The sequence below is a fragment of the Delphinus delphis genome, chromosome 2 (assembly GCF_949987515.2).
Source record: "Delphinus delphis chromosome 2, mDelDel1.2, whole genome shotgun sequence".
NCBI classification, from domain to species: domain Eukaryota; kingdom Metazoa; phylum Chordata; class Mammalia; order Artiodactyla; family Delphinidae; genus Delphinus; species Delphinus delphis.
Genome location: NC_082684.1, coordinates 61279823 through 61299425, shown reverse-complemented (window position 1 = coordinate 61299425; position 19603 = coordinate 61279823). Strand labels below are relative to the sequence as shown.

Genomic DNA, 19603 nt, shown 5'->3' with positions numbered 1-19603 from the left:
GTATTCAGAGCAGCGGTGAGAAGCAGGGGTTTGATGAGTTATAGGCAGCCTGCCTGGAGAGCATACCCAGGGACCTGGCGTGATAGTGAGATGAGGATCTTCTGAACCTGAGTTTCCTTAACGCCTGCACCCCTTTCTACCTCACCCCCTTATACCTACCACACTTATAGACAACTTTTAAACTTGCCTGATGAGTTTCACATATAACAACCTGGCTAAAATTTGTTTCACTAACTTATACCTGGGCTCCATAGGTTTTGGCCTATTAAATTAGTGAAAAGCTAAAGGGAATAAACAATGTATGATCTATGCGATGGATCAGACAACCACTGCATAGACATTTCTGAATTCAGGTCATCTTCCAAATGGCAGTGAATTAGAACATACCGGAAGGCAAGAGACCAGGCATTTGTCCTTCCAGCAAGTTGGAAGGGTGTTGCTCTGTTGTGTTGTCACACAGGTCTCTGAGTGATTTCTGGGACACTCTGACCTGACCCATGCACTCACCGAGCTATGTGCACTAACAAAAGATGTAGTGGTATTCGTGGAATAAAGTGCTAGATGTGTTATATTTTCCATGAAAAGGAAAGGAATAATCTTTTTATCCCTTTTAATATTAAGAAATTTAAACAGTTGTCCAAAGTATGTTTAAATTATGGTAATTTGCATAAATTCCTATTAATAATCTGTCATTAAAGTTGAATTTTTTTCATTTAGAAGTAAGTGAATTTGGCTGACCTAAGATTAATAATATTGGAGGTGGTTGTGGGTTTGGTTATAGTGAGGTATGCCCAAGAACTGATTAATAAGGGAAGTAAGATTGCCTTCTGAGTGTTAAACATAAAATTAGCCATTATTTGATCACAGTAGAAATTCGCAAAGTCAATTTAGAGACAGGGTGACTCCTAAAACAGCTAGAACTTACTGTAATCAAAAGAAATGTGTTAACAGCATCATTCATTGCATTCAACAAGGATTTACTGAGCACCTAGTATAGGACAGGAACTGATCTAGGCCTAGTGATACAGCAGTGCCCCAAATACACTGGTTCTTCTTGTAGAGTTTACTACCAACTGGAGAGAGAAGCACCAAGCAGTCTTATTAATAAGTATTTAATTCTATTCAGGATAAGTGCAACCAAGAAAAAGGATGGGTTTTAGGACAACTTGTAACCAGGGAACCTAGCTTCATTTTAGGGGTGAGGGAAGGCTTTTTGAGAAATTAACATTTAAACTGAGGTGTGAAAGACTAGAATTAGGACTAGGAGTTAGGGCTTAGAACACAGTGTTCCAGAGAGAGGGAACAGCCCATTATAAAGTCTTGTGAGAAAGAGACAGAGGGCTCAAGGGGATGGAATGTGATGGACAAGGGGAGAGTGGTATGGGATGAGACTGAATTGAGTAATGACTGGAGGTGAAGGTCTTTTTAACTGGTCCAGGTCAGTGAAAAATGGGAATGTCACTCACCAGAGCAGTGACATCAGATTTGTGTTTTGTGAAGATCTCACTGATATATATCAGCCTGAAGGAGGATTGAAAAACACATTAGTGTGAGGAAGACTTGAATCAGGAAAGGAAGGACTGAAAAAGGAGAGTTAGAGAGGCCCATCAAATCCTGTTCGGGGGAAGAGTGACCATTTCTTGGACGAATATGAAACAGATTCCCCTACTATGTGCCTACCCCTAGAGTTATGGAAGTGAGCAAAACAATTGTTGTCAGAACAGACAAGTTCAATTCGTTGTTCAATTCGATGTTGGTTTCCCCATAATTTACTGTGAGGGAGAAGCTTTACTGGTTAGAGAACAATGTCTAGTTAACTTATTCATTATATTTCGTGTTAGTTTTATGCAAGAGTCACTGGGCTTTGCTTGGTTTATGTGAGAGTCCGCTTCTGAGGCTCTGGCAAGTTGGGATTTTGAACCCACAGGAATAAAGGACAGTCCCTGGACTGTGCTGAATTTATCAGCTCACTGCCTTCCTGTGATGAGGTATTTAGTTGCCAAATGGCCTTATCTAGGAAATACTCTGACATCATTCTGTTACCAGTGTCCTCTCCTAACCTTCTTTCTTTTTTTCCAGTTGGCGCTAAGGTTGGTATACACACCTGCTTGGTAGATTTGCATGCAGTTTTCATGGAATGTGTGATGCTGGTACAACTTATCAAATAGGTTTTACACCATCAGTTTATTCATTTACTTATTCAACACATATTTATTTTATTATGTATAGTATGTATAACTGGAGATTCAATGCCAAACAAATAGACAATTCCTGCCTGTGTGTGCAGAGCTCAGTGTAAAATTTGTGGTGATTGTCAGAAGCATTGGTGTTTCCCGTCGTGGTCAAGATTTTATGTTGTTCAGGACTGGTATAAGAGATGACTCTGACAATTAGATTTATTTCAATTAATTAAAATTTCAGCATAAATGCTCAGAGGTAATCAGTCAATTGAATGCACTCACAGTACAGCCTACTTCCTTGTTTAAAATACCTTAGATTAAGCACAATATAAATATACCCTTACTAAAGGCTTTATTTGATTAAGTTAGAATCATAAACATTTGTCATGATATGGACAATTTCCTACTTGGTGTAAATGGAAAATTATTTTAGGCCCAAGGAAAATTCCAGAAAGCTTGGAACCACTTTACCATTGCCATAGAAGTTGATCCGAAGAGCTACCTAGCCTATGAAGGAAGAGCTGTGGTCTCTCTTCAGATGGGTGATAATTTTGCTGCAATTCAGGATATAAATGCTGCCATAAAGGTAAAAATCCACTCAGATTATATTATCATTAGCATTAAATTAACATCATCAGTGAGTAAGATCAAATAAGAAGTTCTCTGTTGTTCTCTAAAAGTGACTTGTAGAGAAAATAATGTTTGTATTTTTTCCCTAGGAGATTCCTAAAGAGTTATTATAGCTTACCAGTTTTATAACCTAATGCATTTAAAAAATTTAAAAACAAATCCCTAATAAATGTTGATTCCTCTCAGTAAATGCAAATTTATAGTTTCATGATACATCAATATTATTGTGTAATAAAAAATGAATGCAAAAAATAAAATAATGTTCTGGGTTTGAAGGAACTAAAGAAAGAATAGTGTAAATCCGCAGCTTCTTCTGTAGTGAAATGGCAAATAAAAAATGCAGTGACAGAAAATCTGCCTTTTTTCTTCTAGATTTTGGATTCTTTTTTTGTAAATTTAGGTAGATGTTGTAATCTTTAACAGAGCTAAACAGATGAGCTTTTTCCCCCTTACATCTATTCTTTGCAAAGGAACTGAGTAGAGCACTAAGATTATTTGTTTTATTGCAACCAAATAAACCAAGTGTTGACACTGAACCAACTTCATTCGGAGTTGTTTCTCAAAATATTTGCTCTAATGGGGTTTCACTTGCCCTGTAAAATTACTAGTTTCCCACAAAGAGATTTCATAAAGTCCATTTTTGCAGACATGAAATTGGAGATAAGTACTATTCCCAGATGCTAAATACTCATACTATTATATTGCAGATCAATACTAGAGCAGAATTCTTAACAAATCGTGGTGTGATTCATGAGTTTATGGGTCAACAACAGAATGCAATGAGAGACTATCAAGCAGCAATTTCTCTAAACCCCACGTACTCGCTGGCTTACTTTAATGCAGGAAATATCTATTTTCACCACAGACAGTTTTCCCAGGTAATATGAGTTTTCCTTAACATTTTCTTTTTGACCATAAACGCTTTCTCTGCTACATATAGTTTCAAAATGCAATCCTTATATGTCAGGCTAATTTATTCATTAGCTCTTTAAAAATTTTTTTCTCTTTCATAAAAATGTTTATAATTACTTATTAAATGTTTACACCTCTATGGATTTTTTCTCCTCATTATCATCAGCCACTCAGCACTTGTCCAGTAAACACTGTTTTGGACTTCTCTGAGTGCCGGCAGTCGTCGCCTTGCTATCCATTGTCACCAGCTTCCAGCCTGGAATCCTCTGCTCTTTGCCCCCACTTAGCCAAATGTCAGACTTCCTTCCAGACTGTCTTTCGTGATGTGATTATCTAACTCGTCTTAATTTCTACCTTTGCTGAGTTTCAGTCACATGAGCACTTGACTGGAGTAAGGAGATATGTCTGTTAGTTCTGGTTTTCATGACAACTTAATCTTTTTGGACCTTAATTCATAACGGCTGAAATGAAAGTGTTGGGCTATTAGATGATCTGTTTTATATTTTGAATTTATTTTATTTGAATTGTAATGCATTGCATGACTCAAACGCTATTTTTTGTTTTTTTAAATCTATATTCACTCTTTTGTTCATCTTCAATTTTATTTTGTTCTTTGTCTATCTTTTTGAGTCAGAAGCTTAATCCATTTATTGTCACCCTTTCATTTATATTGTGATAAATTGTTAAGGTTATGCTTTTTCCCCAAGTACTGTTTTCAGCAGTATCCCCTGTATTTTGCTCTTTAATGCTTTTATTTTTGTTTTCCCAAAACATTGCACTTGAAATTTTATTTCTCCTTTGACTAAAGAATAAATTAATAGGGCACTTAAAATGTTCAAGAGGAAGGGCTTTTATATTTTCTAATATTGGAGTATAATTAGTCTATATCCATACCTTTTTTTTTTAATTTGGTTTATCTTGGACAGAGAAAGGTTTATTCAAGTATCCTATAATTAGTGTGGCCCTAGATAGTTTTCTTTACATCTCTTGTAATTTCTGCTTTATGAAAATTGATGCTATTTCATGTATAGATGTTCATATTACATATGCATTGTGAATTGTAGTCTTCAGCATTACAAATGCTCTTCTTTGTTTCTCTCTGGAATAAATTCTCCTTTATCTGATGTGAAGATCCTGACCTCTGATTTCATTTGGTTTGCTTTCGCCTGATAGTCCTTTGCCCTTCCTTTTATTTTCAGTGTTTAGAATCTTTCGTTTTAGCTGTGTCTCTTTTATACAGCGTAGAGCTGGATTTTGGTTTAGATGACAATTTGAAAATATTTATCTTTTAATAGGTAGGTTATATCCCATTGACATTTTGGCACGGTCAATATGTTTGGTCTTAGTTCTGTTATTTTATATCATATTTTCTGTTTACATGTATTTAAAATATTTTATTCTGTGGTCTGTTTTATTTTAAAATTTCAGAGTTTTTCTAATATTTAGGAAGGTTTACAGTTTGCTTTAGTGATGACCTTTATAAAAATACCCTTGTACCCTTGCTTCCTTATTTCTTTAGTTCTCTTCTATGAAGAACAATAAAATGACCCTTTAATCTCTTCCTCCCTTATTTCTCCCTCTCATCTATTAGTCAATTTTAGTTAGTATTATGCTCTTTTGAAAAATGTTTATATTTATATCCTTAAATCTGCTTGAGCTTGTTCTGTTAGCTTGTCATGTCAGCTTGCTTTCCACTCTCTCTGTATTCTTCCGTTTTGTTGTGTTTCGTCATTCCTACACTGCCAGAGGATTTAATATTTGCATATACTATTTTGTTACCTTTATTTCACGTTTAGTCTTAGTTCTTCAGTTAAATATATTTAATTCTCATCACCAGGCTTTTTGCCAAAGTTTACCTCCTAACCAATCATTTCTTGGTGGTCTGAAATTAGTCTTCTAGTAGAGTCCTGAGAAAGGGTTCATGAGAACAATATTCCTTGAATTGTTTCATGTTCACAGCTGTTAGCCTGCAGCCTTTATATCTTACGACAGCATGTCTGGGTTTAGAGTCCTTGACTCATTTTTTCTTTCCTTGAGTGTTTTGTAAGTGCTGTTTCACTATTTTTTTGGTTTTGCATATGTTGGTGTCAAAAGCCTGATGCAAACCTGATTTTCGTTATTGGTGACTTCTTTTTGTCAGGATAACCAAAGTTTTTATTTTATTTATTTTTTTTAAGTGAAAAGTTTTTTGTTTTGGTTTGGTTTTTTTTGCGGTACGTGGGCCTCTCATTGTTGTGCCCTCTCCCGTTGTGGAGCACAGGCTCTGGACGCGCAGGCTCAGCGGCCATGGCTCACGGGCCCAGCTGCTCCGTGGCATGTGGGATCTTCCCGGACCGGGGCACGAACCCGTGTCCCCTGCATCGGCAGGCGGACTCTCAACCACTGCACCACCAGGGAAGCCCATAAGTGAAAATTTTTTTTACTTAAAAGTATGTGTTAGAGTTAAGCTTTTGGGGTCAAAGTTATCAAGTACAGAGTGTGCATTTTCAATATGTAGATTTCAGAAAATCTTTATTGAATTCAATGTAAATATTTTTCTCTATTTCATTGTTTTGATTTTCTTCATTGGGGATGAATACCAATGATTATAAATAGGACGTCTTTTGACTCCTATATGCCAATTATTTTTTTCAAATGTTTATCTTTTAACATCTGTTTCATTTTCTTTTGCATCCCCTAAATTTTTACTGTGTTTTCTATTATTCCGTTGTTGACCTTATGATCCAGGTTTCTTTAAAACTTTTTTTTTTAGTTCTGTCCCATTTCCATGACATATCTTCCTGGCCAGGAAGATCCTTTTTCTAAGATCCTTTATTATTTATTTATTTATTTCTTAAATGCAGTTTCTTCCTTAACAATTTTTTTCTAGTTTATTTTATAATGTTACATTATAATTTTTATCTACATTGTAGGAATACATTTTTTTCTGGGCAATTTTTATGATCTTTCCAAAAATTAAGCTCTTACTTTTTTATCTTTGTTTTTTACAGTGAAGGCATGCAAATTACTTTTCTGTTCCTTATATTTGAATGAGATAATTTTTTTTTTCCTGGACTAATAGCAGATTTTCTTGTGAGAGATACGGTGATAGGCCATGGTAACTTTCCGAGTTGAGCTACCACTGATGCTATTGCACAGGACTTTACAGTATGTCCTTTCTAGCCTAGCCTGGTTTGGGAAGGCTTCTACCACAAGCTCTGTGTTTCTCAGAACTTTCCACAGGCCTTGTTTCTAAGATAACATTCTCATTTTAAAAAGTTGTTTTTATTGCTTGCATTTTCTGAGATCTGTAACCTCTGTATTCTCCTCTAACACCTGATCCTGTCACCATACCCCTTAAAAATGATCTTTGGGGCACCTTTATCTACCAAGAGGCTAAAGTCCTTGTCTGTATTTTGCTGGAAAAGCTGAGCAGATATTTCCTGATTCCACTTAGTTCTTCATTCTTTCAATCTCCTTATATTTGTAATGTACCTGCCATGTGCTAGGAATTAAGATCCTGAGGATACAGAGCTAAACAAGATAAGGAAGACTTCTTTTATGATGTACCTTACATTTTATTGGAGGAAGAAATAGAAAATAAACAATATTAGTAGTGATAAACATTTAATACCATCTTATTTAAGCATCAGTATATCAGTACTAGCATACGTGTGGGACTATATGAGATTACCTGGGTGGATAGTATAGATGGAGAGAAGGGGTTTAAGGAGCAAGCCCTGGGGCAATACCAGTGTTTGGAAGTGAAGTAGAGAGGAGACTCCAGAGTGTAGACCGAGTGGGGAGTATCCAGTCAGGATGTTGGGAAGGAAAGCAGGAGAGCATGATATCACCTCAAGAATAAAGTACTTTAAGAAGGGAAATGTGTCCTGTGTCAAATGCTGCTGAGAAGTCAAGGAAGGGCAGGATGGAGAAAATCATTGATGACTTTGGCAAGAACATTGTTGGAGTCGCAATGGCATCAGAGCCTTGAGCGGAAAGGGTTGTGGAGAACATGTGAGGTGAAGAATTAGAGACAGTTCAACGAGTTGGAGAAATTCTTCTGTGAAGAGAAGTAGTGAAATGGGGGTGGTGGCTAGAGTGGAGTAAGGTGTTCGTATTTTTAATTTTTTAAAATATGAGGGATGCTGATTCATGCTCCTGTGTTAATGAAAGGATCTAGTAGAAAGGGAGAAATTGTTGGGGCAGGGGAGAGTGGCAGGGATAATTAGGATCAAAATCTTTGAGGATTTGATGGGGCTAAAGTTTGGAAGTTCCAGGGGTGGCCTTTGAAGGGAGCAGGACACACTATCCATTATGTTATGAGGGAAGGCAGAGAGTTGGGGCACAGCTGGCTGTAGCTAGGTAGATTTTGATAGTAGGTATTTCTCTGAAATGATTACATTTTTTCCATGGACTATGAGTACCAGTTACCAGTTAAGAGTGAGGATGGACAGGTATAAAGGGGGAGAGTATGGCTAGGAGTTTTAAAGAGAAAATGTGAAATAATTATTTTAGAGAGCGGTAGGGTGCATGTTCTAGGGAAGTATAGTAGAACCACCAGACAACTTCAAGTTCTCATTTGAGGTTGTGGTTAAATTTAAAGTGAGATCTTGACTCCATACTGCTTTGTATATAATTATTTCTATACAGATTCAGTACAGCTTTCTGTCACCCCACAATTGTTTCTGTGTGTTAGTCTCTTATCTCCTCATTCCAGTTAAGCTCTTTAATGCCAGGAATCACACTGCTTTCTCTTCTCTCCATATTTCCTTACTCAGAAAGCCCATCTATACCCATGGCTTATACTACATGTCAGCCTCCACCTTTCTTCTGAGCTCCTAACCCATATTTATCGCCAGTTGCTAAAACTGGATGTTTTACAAGTGCATGAGAGCCAAAACTGAATTAATCTCTCTATCCTCTATGCCCCGTCCAACTCTTCTTTGTATAACCCTGTCTCAGTTCAAGATGTCATTCCATGGAGTCACCTGAGTAAAAATATTAGCATCAATTGCAACTTTCTCTTCCTCAACTTCTTCATCTAATCAGTCATCTAATCCTGTCAAATTTCCTTCTTAGTTTTTTTCTCAGATATGCCCTTTCCATTCTGTTTCTACTGCCATTGCCTTAGTTTAGCTGTTTCCCAAGTTAGATCAGTTAGCTTGCTGACCCCTGTGATGAGGCTGGTTGACCTCAGTGGTGAAGCTAGCTGCTGGGACAGAGAATTATCAAAGGTATTATTATATAAGGCATGAATGAGATTGTCATAGCTCAGACCTCAGACAGCTGGGAGGCTAATGTTTTCCCAGGCTGACAGGCCAGGGTCAGTTGCCTTAAACTTCCTCAAGCTCAGACCACACTCTGGCTGGGTCTTGGCAATGTTTCTCTGCATTGTAGAGTTAGTTAACGAGCATTAGACAAACACGGTGCCCAGGGCAATTTTCTGTTTCTGTCAGTGTTTAAGGTCCACATGAGAGGGAGACCCTCACATTTAAACTTATTTGTCCTTAATCACTCTATGGACATCATGTATAAAACTATTTGGTTAGATCTAAAGTGTAGTTTGATCTTTGATTTTTTTTTTTTTTTTTTTAAGTATGGCTCTTGCTCCCCCAAGCTGGGGACACATCAGCTGGGCAAATATTTGATCTAAAATGTATTCCGCTCTCTGTCTTGATATACTGGATACTCGGGCTTTGCAGTATGTGCTCCCTTCAGAGACAAGCAGACTTTGAGAGTAGCTGTTCAGCTATTTTGGTATGCTGTATGCTTCTTTGTGGAGCAAATTCTTCTATTTCCTGTCCATCTTCCCCCTCCCGCTTTGTTTCTGATGTATGGAAAGAAGATTTAGGGCCAGGAGGAAGGGTCCCTCAACAGACCAGATAATCTCTAAAGGATTAAAACATGTATGTGTTCTGGCTTCTTTTATGGTTGGTTAGTGACTTAATGGTTTTAAACCACAATTGGATGAGCTACATGCATGTGTCATGAATTACAGGTGACTTTTAAAAAATACCTGGATCTGCTTCCTAATTACTTACAGATATGAGGACATTAGACCAATTGTTAAATCAAGGCCATCTATTGTGGTAGGCGTCTTTGGCCTCTAACTACTTCATAGTTAATGCTCCTGTTCTTCAAGTAACCTCATTAAATTTATAGGCTTTCATTTTCTAAGTAATATGTTTTCAAAGTTATAACAGAAAGTTACATTGTTCAGAGTTAACCATACTATTTTGTTTTACTAAGTTCATTTATTTTAGCTGAGGTAGGCATTTGCTCCTACCTGATTGCAAGTCATGCTTTTGTGATGTAGAATTGTGTAGCCTTTATTGATCATTTACTGGTGAATTAAAATGAAACAAATTAATTTTTGAAGGAAATCTTGGCTCTGCTTCGAGTCATTCCCTTGCCTCATCTGTAATGACTGTGAGTCCAGCCTCCTGTTCAGGAGTGAATTCTCTTTAATTTAAGCTCTTCACAGAGGGATGTCAATTCTGCTGCCATCTTAAGGGATCCTTAAATTGCACTTAACTACAGCATAGAATAGCTCCCATTCTGGGATGAGATGGGTCACACAATCTTGATCTAATTGCTTCTCAAAAGTCTCAGGCAGTAAAATTCATGGAGTATTACCTGAGGGCTATGACATCTCTCCATTTGTAGACACTGGCAAAAAAAAAAAAAACAGATGTATCAATAATAATTGACTGAGTCCTTACTATATTCTGCATATTTTTCTCAGTACTTTACCTGTCAGCTCACTTAATCCTCATAGCAGCACTGAAAGTAGGGTTCGATTTGTTGCCTCCATTTTATAGACGAGAAAAATCGAGTCAGAGTGTTTTAGTTACTCACCAAAGAGCTAATAAGTGGTAGAGCCAGGGTTTGAACCTAGAAATCTGGCCCCATGGTCTGGGCTCCTGGCCACCATGCTCTCAGTGTTTCACTTCACCCACAATGGAAGTGAACTGAGGACACATCCCTGAGAAATATAGAGAAAAATAGTTCCATGAAGAAGACTGATAGAAAATGATCAGAGAGGTAGGGGAAAAACTAGGGAGACACCCTGTCTCAAGGACAGAGAGAGTTTTAAGAGGGAAGGGGAGACCAAGAGCATCTGTGCCCCAGAAATGCCATGGAAAGAAAGGACTAGAAAATGCTTACTGGGCTTGACGACATCTTCAGCCTTAGCAAGAGCAGACCTCATGGGCTAGGGGGAGGTAGATAGAGCCCAGACTGTGCTGTACTGGGGAAAAGTCGAGTGGTAAGGAATTGGAGACAGCAAGCCATATTGTTAAAAACAACTTTTCCTTTAGGGAAGTTTTAAAGTAGGAGGCACATTTTCCATCCATCATAGAGTTAGAGATGAGATTCCTACCTTGAGTAGTAGGGTGTCTAATCGGCATCTCAAGCAATGTGTGATGAAGGACCAGTTTTTAAAAATTTTCTAACTTAATGTTGATCAAGACCCCAACACCAGTCGATGGACCACAATTTGGAGGGTCCCTTCCGGCTTGATGACGATTTGTGAATCATCTAGAGTTTTTGATCTTCTTGACAAGCTGATTTTAATCTTCTGTCTTTCTTCCTTTATAGCTTTTCATAGTATAACGGAGTTTTTAATCTCTTTTGGTAAGGTTTAGAACTTTATTTTCAAAATTTGCTTCTCTCTTTAGCCCTTACTCTGCTTTTATATGAAAAATGTTAATTTTCAAACTTATATTTATCCTCCTGTGTGACCTTCTTTTCTAACTTATATTTTACTTTTTTCTACTGCTGTACAGGGATGTGAGATTTGTGTGTAGTGGGGGAGGTGGAGGTGGTAGTGGAACATTTCACCTCAGCAGAGAGTATTTTGTCTCTGACACTATCTAAAACTGCTGACACGTGGTGATAACAAAAAGCAGACCAACTATTGGTTGGTTTTATTATTGTCTTTTACATTCTCTACAGATGCTGGCACCTCCTTATCATCTGTATCTGGGATGAAATGCTTCCACTATCTCCTCAGTGTGCCACTGGCCTTAGTTTTATATTAAAAGTGTTTCAAGTTGCTGTATAGCTGCCAATTAAAATATATTCAGATTATCATTATCTTCACACTTTTATAGGCTATTGACTACTTCTCAAAGGCTTTAAAGTTTGATCCAGAAAATGAATGTGCTACCATGAATCGAGCTATTGCAAATACAGTATTAAAGAGATATGAAGAAGCAAAAGAAGACTTTGCACGTGTAGTTGAAAGCTGTCCATTTTGGGCTGCAGTATATTTTAACAGAGCATACTTCTACTGTTGTTTAAAGCAATATGAACTAGCTGAAGAAGACCTAAGTAAAGGTATATTTTTTTTTTTTGTAATTTTTTGATTAATATTATAATGGTTGATTTGTTGGTTTTTGATGACAAAAGAAGAAAATCATCAAGTCGATTTGCCTAGATAAACTAACATTAGAATTAATGGTTTTATATATCATATCTTTAATGTAATCAGTATGGATTCCTTTATGTAATAACTTACAGCATTGGTAAGCTAAGACATAGAAAATTATTAGGGAAACCATACATAAACATTGCCAGCCTTTCAAAAAAGACATTGTACTGTGTTTTCCCAAGTTAATTTTCTTAGAAAGATTCAGTGTTTTAAATTTAACTAAATAATGAGGTACATATGAGGAAAAATGTTTTCAAATAGATAATACTAAAGTTCTTATATTATAAAATTTTTATTTAAAAAAGTGAAGCTTTTTGAATGCTAGCATAAAACATATCTTGAAATTTTTTTCTTTTACAGCTCTGTCTTTGAAACCTAATGATGCTCTAGTATATAATCTTAGAGCAGAAGTTCGTGGTAAAATAGGTCTGATTGATGAAGCTGTGGCTGACTATAACCAAGCACTTTATCTTCAGGAACATGCCTCAGTGGTATGACTACATAGACCATGGCTTCTGTAGTAGTCTACACAGCTGTTCTTCCATAAATTGAAAAGTATTTGTTGCTTTAAAAAAAGTTTGCACTGTCTTCATTGTTTTGTGCTTTATGTTTAGTCTTTTATATAATTCTTTAATGCATTTTAGCAACACCTTTTTGTTATAGATTAATTATAAAACTTTCAGATCATTTTCTGCAGATTTGGAACAACTCAATAATTCAATTTCTTCACAAGGTGTAGAATTTAAATGAGAATGTTTCTCAAGGGACATATTAACACAAAATATTTTCTTTAAAGTAAAATAATTCCTTTTAAAATAATACTGTGTGATTTTAGAAAATGTCTCATTGACATTTTCATCAATACCTAAATGTAATCAACAGTATCCAGATCAAAAAAAAAAGAGAGCTGATGACTATAAAGAAATTGAAGTCAAGCGCATATCCTCTCTCCTCCTTTGAACAATATCTACACAGGTCTGTATTCTTCCCGCTACTCATGTTTTTCCAGCATTCCTCTTTTTCATTCTTCCCGCTACTCATGTTTTTCCAACGTTCCTCTTTTTCATGTTGCCTCCCTTCCAGAACAGCACCTATAAAGATTTGGAGCGTCCTCTTTCCTTGACATGCCTCTGCCTCTTTAATGCATATGTCATAAAAGTATATAAAAAATCTGCATACACTTATAATTAGTGCATCATAGAACTTGACAAGTAGAAATACATTAAAACAGCTAAAATTTCTTTTTTTTAACATCTTTATTGGAGTATAATTGCTTTACAATGGTGTGTTAGTTTCTGCTTTATAACAAAGTGAATCAGCTATACATATACATATATCCCCATATCTCCTCCCTCTTGCGTCTCCCTCCCACCCTCCCTATCCCACCCCTCTAGGTGGTCACAAAGCACTGAGCTGATCTCCCTGTGCTATGTCGCTGCTTCCCACTAGCTATCTGTTTTACATTTGGTAGTGTATATATGTCCATGCCACTCTCTCACTTCGTCCCAGCTTACCCTTCCCCCTCCCCATGTCCTCAAGTCCATTTTCTACGTCTGAGTCTTTATTCCTGTCCTGCCCCTAGGTTCTTCAGAACCACTTTTTTTTTTTTTAGATTCCATATATATGTGTTAGCATACGGTATTTGTTTTTCTCTTTCTGACTTACTTCACTCTGTATGACAGACTCTAGGTCCATCTACCTCACTACAAATAACTCAGTTTCCTTTCTTTTTATGGCTGAGTAATATTCCATTGTATATATGTGCCACATCTTCTTTATCCATTCATCTGTCGATGGACACTTAGGTTGCTTCCATGTCCTGGCTATTGTAAATAGAGCTGCAATGAACATTGTGGTACTTGACTCTTTTTGAACTATGGTTTTCTCAGGGTATATGCCCAGTAGTGGGATTGCTGGGTCGTATGGTAAAAATTCTTAATAGGATATCTCTTTGGTGAACCAGAGAACCCCTTCCCTTTATCTCACTGATAATAACAAGGTTTCCTGACTTGTAAACTCATTTAGATTTGCTTCACTCAGTTTATTTTCCTTCTTCGTTTCATTCTTCCAGTACATCTCCAGCTCCTCAGAGACCTGTGTTCACTGAGATGAGGCATTGTGGAAAAAAATACCCCTATCTACTCAGTTTCCTTTGTTTTCAGTTTGATGTACCAGATTTTCACAATACAAAGCTGATTTTTATTCGTAAGCCACTGTGGGGATTCGTCACAGTCTTTCAGGATAGTTTTCTTAGCATGATATGTGGGTCCATGTGAGGACTGTGTCGTGCCTAGTAAGTTATTTCAGTTGGTGATTCAGACACCTTTAATACGCCTCTTCAGATCCTCTCATTCTCACTCGTCTCCAGAACCTTTAGTCTCAGCCCGGCCACAGATGAGATTCAGGCCAACCTCATGCACCCACAGACAGACCCTCATCTTGTGCTCCAGCCACACATCCCTCACCTACAGCGCTGGGCATCTCTTTTAAAGCTGAGGTGTCACCTGCTGCGGTAGTGCCCAGCCACATGCCTGGCAGATGTGCAGGGGACCCAAGTCCCTGTCAAATGAACTTTTGATGATGAGAGAAAGGAACTAGTAGATAGGCTCTTATCCATCTCTTGGTGGAGTGTCCTGAGACACTTGGTTTATACAGCCTCCCGGAGGATGGTCCTTGGAAATTAAGCAATCAGTTCACACGTACTAGCGGCCAGCTTCGAGATGTATCTTGTACTGGGGCTTTTGGCTTTTGGCTTTTGGCTTCCCTGCTTTGCTTCCTTTTGTTACTGCTCCTGCTTTTTTGGGTTTGCACTTCTTGATAAAGTCATTGCCCAGAAACATTTTCCTCTGGCTCTGCTTTCTGGGACAACCCATGCTAAGACAATTAGTAATTTAATATTTTTTTCCTGATTACATACAACTACTTATAACAAGAGGCAGGAATGATACAAACCAAGAGCCATGATAGCGTAATGGAGCAAATCATATCTAACATGCCAAAATGCTACGTGGTGACCCCGGGTCCACATCCCCTGGGTACCCACAGTTTCTGTCTGTACTGACCCCCAACCTCTTGCAAGAACCTACAACTTTCCACCTGAGGCCCTTCTCTTGGTCCACACATAGGCTAAGCCAGACCAGGCAAGGTATAGTGTTCTCTGCCTCACATTCATTGTCTCTACTTCTTTACCCATGTCTTGTAAGGTAGCAGGTATCATTAGATGAGGAAACTGAGGCTCAGAAGGGTCCAGTTATATGATCAGTGTCACACAGCTTTTAAATGGTGGAACTGAAAGTCAACCTCTATTCTAGTTTAAAAGCCTCTGCTCCTTTTCACCTAAAGAGAAATAAAACAAGATGAACTCATAGTCTATTAAATAACGTTTATCGTGATGGCATCAAAGCTCTCTGTCTGCCTAATGATTATTAGTGCAAAAAAGGGATTTCCAGTCTTTAACACTTCTTTTGTACTGGCATATATGTGTATTTATTTATGTCTATGTCTACGTATCTATGTATCTAGCCTAGCCTTAGATAAATGCGTGATGGTAGTAAGATTATCTTGAGCTTTTAATTTGAAATACAGTCAATGGGCAGCATTTTACATTTTATGTTTAATAATACAGACCAGATAGGAATGACAGTAGAAAGGTCAGTATGTTGGCAGCAAGAAAGGGAAGAAAAAGAAAATTTCACTTGCTAAAAATCTACTAAGTACCAGAAACTCACCTATGGCTTAAGGACATTTTCATTTCACCATTGTACTTGAGACAGTCTTATAATTCTCATTTCGCAGAAGAAAAATATCAGGTACAGAAAGGTTAAATAATTGGTTTAAAGCACCTCGAGTATAATGATGTTATCCAAATGTAGTTTCATTTTTATTTATTCAATATATTTCTTTAAGTTGACTTGCTAGTGTTAATTGAATTTATTTAGAGAGAAGGAATTTGTAAAAATAAATGCATAACTATTAATAAGTTTGTCCTTGTTCTACCTAAAGTAACCTTTTTATACCAGTGTTCCTCATATCACATTTTAGGAAACACTGTGCTGTATAGTGTCACTGCTAGATGGGTGTAGCTGGAAGAGAAATCACATTGAGGGAGGGAAAAACATATAATGCCTCCTCAGTGAGAAAGAAGAGAAGTTGATTTATGCCTGGACAGGCAGCTTGGAGCTAGAAGCAATATCCTTGAGCTGTGAGAGTCTCGGTCTACCTTCTTAGCGTGTTGTAACAAGATCTCACTCCTAGAGGTTCTCCAGTGGCATAAAAATGTTTTGTTTGTCAATGCCTGAGAATCACTGATTTCCAAAAATAACAGGCACTTTGACCATCTACTATGAGATCCCAATGTTCAACTTGTCTTCTCTTCACCCATCTTTACCTGGCTAATTTATTCTCAGGAAGAGATATCTTCCTCTCCCTAGGAGGGTGGCTTAGGTCTTTTCCCTCTATACTTCCACAGCACTGCTACCTACTCTTTTGGATTACCCTTCAAATCTGTATATCCTAGTTTAATAACTGTCTTCCGCACTAGACTAGAAACTTCGAGGGCAAGGATTAGGTCTATCCTGTTCACCATGGTATCACCAATGCTTGTCATAGTTCCTGGCACATAGCTGGTGCTTCATAAATATTTGATGTATTTACTTAAATAAAATGCAGGTCTGGACACTCATAATGCAGGACATTATGACCCAACACACTACAGATATGTGTTTTACTATTCATTTCTCTGATAAAGTGAGCATCCTGTGAGATTCTAGGCACAGACTCTTCAAAGGTCAAAGCAATGACAGCACTCATCCTCAGTGCTATTCTTATTTAATATCTCCTGTGAGTAGAGAGGTTCTTAGCATCCACATAGCTTTCACAATGTCTAACTTACACACACACACACACACACACACACACACGGCACACTTAGAACTATAAGATGAATACCTTAGAAAATGAAATTAGGAAAAACCAAGATGTAATGAATGAGATCAGTCTGCTATAAAAATAACAAGTAGGTAGCTGTCAAGGTGATGAGGGTGAAATGTCTGAAATCATGATGTGTTAACATCTCAGGCTAAGCATTGTAATTTTTCATAATTGGATGATGTCATGACATAATCAAGCTGTAACCCAATCAAGTATAGTGAATAAGAGACTATAACAAATTTTTAATTGTTCCCCTTTAAAAAATGATATCTTGCAGTAATCAAGGGGCCATGGTGTATACTGTACCTAAAATTGGGGCAGGGAGTGGTCAGAGTGCAAACATTTATATGCATGTTCCTGGGCTCTATCTGCTGAACTGGTGTTCCAAAGAGTGGATAGGAACATTCTGATCTTTTGACTTCTTGTTAGTTCATCCCCATAAAGTAAATGGGTCATACCATTGTCATAGTTTTAATCCACTAAACCATTAAGGTAATCCAGCTATTTCTCTTCTTTCTGATTCTATGCTAGCCCGGAAACCTTTAGTGATGATTTGATTTTCATTATGTAGAACAATATTTATAATATAATTCCACTTTATTGTAAAATTAAACATATAAAGAATATACCCATTATATCTTTTTAAAAAGCCTTAAATGATTTTAATACACCAAACTTTAACAGTTAGTACCTGTGGACAATGTGATTGCTGGTGTAGTGTTTGTTGGTAAAGGGTGTGTGGGAGGTTTAAGAGAAGCTCAGTTTGATTTTTTAGTTTTGACACTTCTGCATTTTCTGATTTTTCCATTTTTAAATCATTGAACGTGTCTTGGCTCTATAATAGGAAAAATATAAAATAATCTCCCTCACCCTCTTAAATAGCTTATTTGAGGCAATATTTATGACCGTAAAAGATGCACATTGCCTTCTTCCCTGGGTGCCTACAGTGAACTTCAAACTAGATCTGGCCTGCAGGCCCTCTTTAGAGGTCCAGCTGGTTCAGGCAGGTCCTGCCCACAAAGCATTTGAGGTCCATGTTTGCATCATCACCATCTCTTTGGAAAAACTTAGTCTTAAAAAAAATCTTTTTCTACAGTATGTATGGTAAGGTCATAGTCACTTAAATTTCCAAGGAAAATATAAAATTTCCTGTCCAAACCTGTGTGAGTGAGTTGCGGTCGTTTATCTTCTCGGCACTGCAACTTTAATTTACTTGCAAAAGGAGAAGATATTAGTTTGCAGGTACTCATGTGGTGATTTTGCTTTACTTTAGATCTCTTCTCTGAAAGTAGAAACATCTCCAAAGCCTCTGATGAGAAGAAAAAAAACCCACTGAAAACTTTGCTTCAACATGTGTATCAACTTCATGACACAAATTTTAATAGAGAAAGGGATCTTAAGAGACCAGTGGTTTATTCTGATGATACTTGTAATTTTATAACCATAAATTTTATAACTTAAAAGAAAGAAATCTCTAAGTGGAAAAAGCATCATTTACATTTCAAATATAAAAATGCTCCTTAATCTTACTTCAATTGATTAATAGGTTAGACAATTCCATTTATTGTTACATATATTTTTAAAATTATTTGGCACTTTTTTAATATAAATTTTATTTATTTCTTTATTTTTGGCTGCTTTGGGACTTCATTGCTGCGCACGGGCTTTCTCTAGTTGCGGCGGGGCTACTCTTCGTTGCGGTGCGCGGGCTTCTCATTGCAGTGGCTTCACTTGTTGCGGGGTGCGGGCTCTAGGTGCGCAGGCTTCAGTAGTTGTGGTGCGCGGGCTCAGTAGCTGTGGCTCGCGGGCTCTAGAGCGCAGGCTCAGTAGTTGTGGCTCACGGACTTAGTTGCTCCTTGGCATGTGGGATCTTCCTGGACCAGGGCTCGAATCCGTGTCCCCTGCATTGGCAGGCGGATTCTTAACCACTGTACCACCAGGGAAGTCCCCTATTTGACACTTTAAAGTATGATTTTTACTTATGTCGTTCAAAGACGTAAGGAATAGATCCCTAGTTATGTTACATGAAACATTTCTTTTTTTTCTATAATCTTCCCATAGGAGACCTATAAATCAACTTAGCTTGACTTACATTTGAAAAAAGGAAAAGTAACTAGGAGTTTAGCTTAATATTTTACGGCATTATGACTGTTACACAGTAGTAAGTGTTTTTTTAAAAATTGTTATATATCGCAATAATCTGAATTTATTAGGCTGGGAGACCGCCATTTAGGTGTGTTTGCTTTATAAGCTAGGAACAAATCTCTCTTTTGAATTTGAAGACCAGGATAAGAATTTTAGTGTCTAAGTTAAGGTGATTTATTACACAAAAACTAGTGATGAGGTCTTCTTTCCTAAAAATGATAGAGCAATGAGTTTATTAAAGTCTTGGAGCCCTATTCAGGAAATTTACGAATTCTATAGTACCACTCTATGCCTTTGAAATGTGGGAGACATCTCAACACAATTTTTCAGGGTGTAATTTACCCTGAATAATGTATGAGCTGTGTAATAGCTCTGCAGTGTATTCTCATCT

The 19603-nt window shown here is 37.3% G+C and overlaps 1 protein-coding gene across 1 annotated transcript in view; it reads left to right on the top strand.

The window, feature by feature from the left end:
* The window catches only part of TTC6 (tetratricopeptide repeat domain 6), a 210017-nt gene extending 197377 nt beyond the window's left edge, over positions 1-12640 (top strand). The window contains exons 27-30 of the mRNA XM_060004656.1: positions 2614-2766; positions 3518-3688; positions 11819-12044; positions 12499-12640. Of these exons, the coding sequence (XP_059860639.1) occupies positions 2614-2766; positions 3518-3688; positions 11819-12044; positions 12499-12635 (687 nt within the window). The 3' untranslated portion in view covers positions 12636-12640. The remainder of the gene's footprint in view (positions 1-2613; positions 2767-3517; positions 3689-11818; positions 12045-12498) is intronic.
* The last annotated feature ends 6963 nt before the right edge of the window (positions 12641-19603 follow it).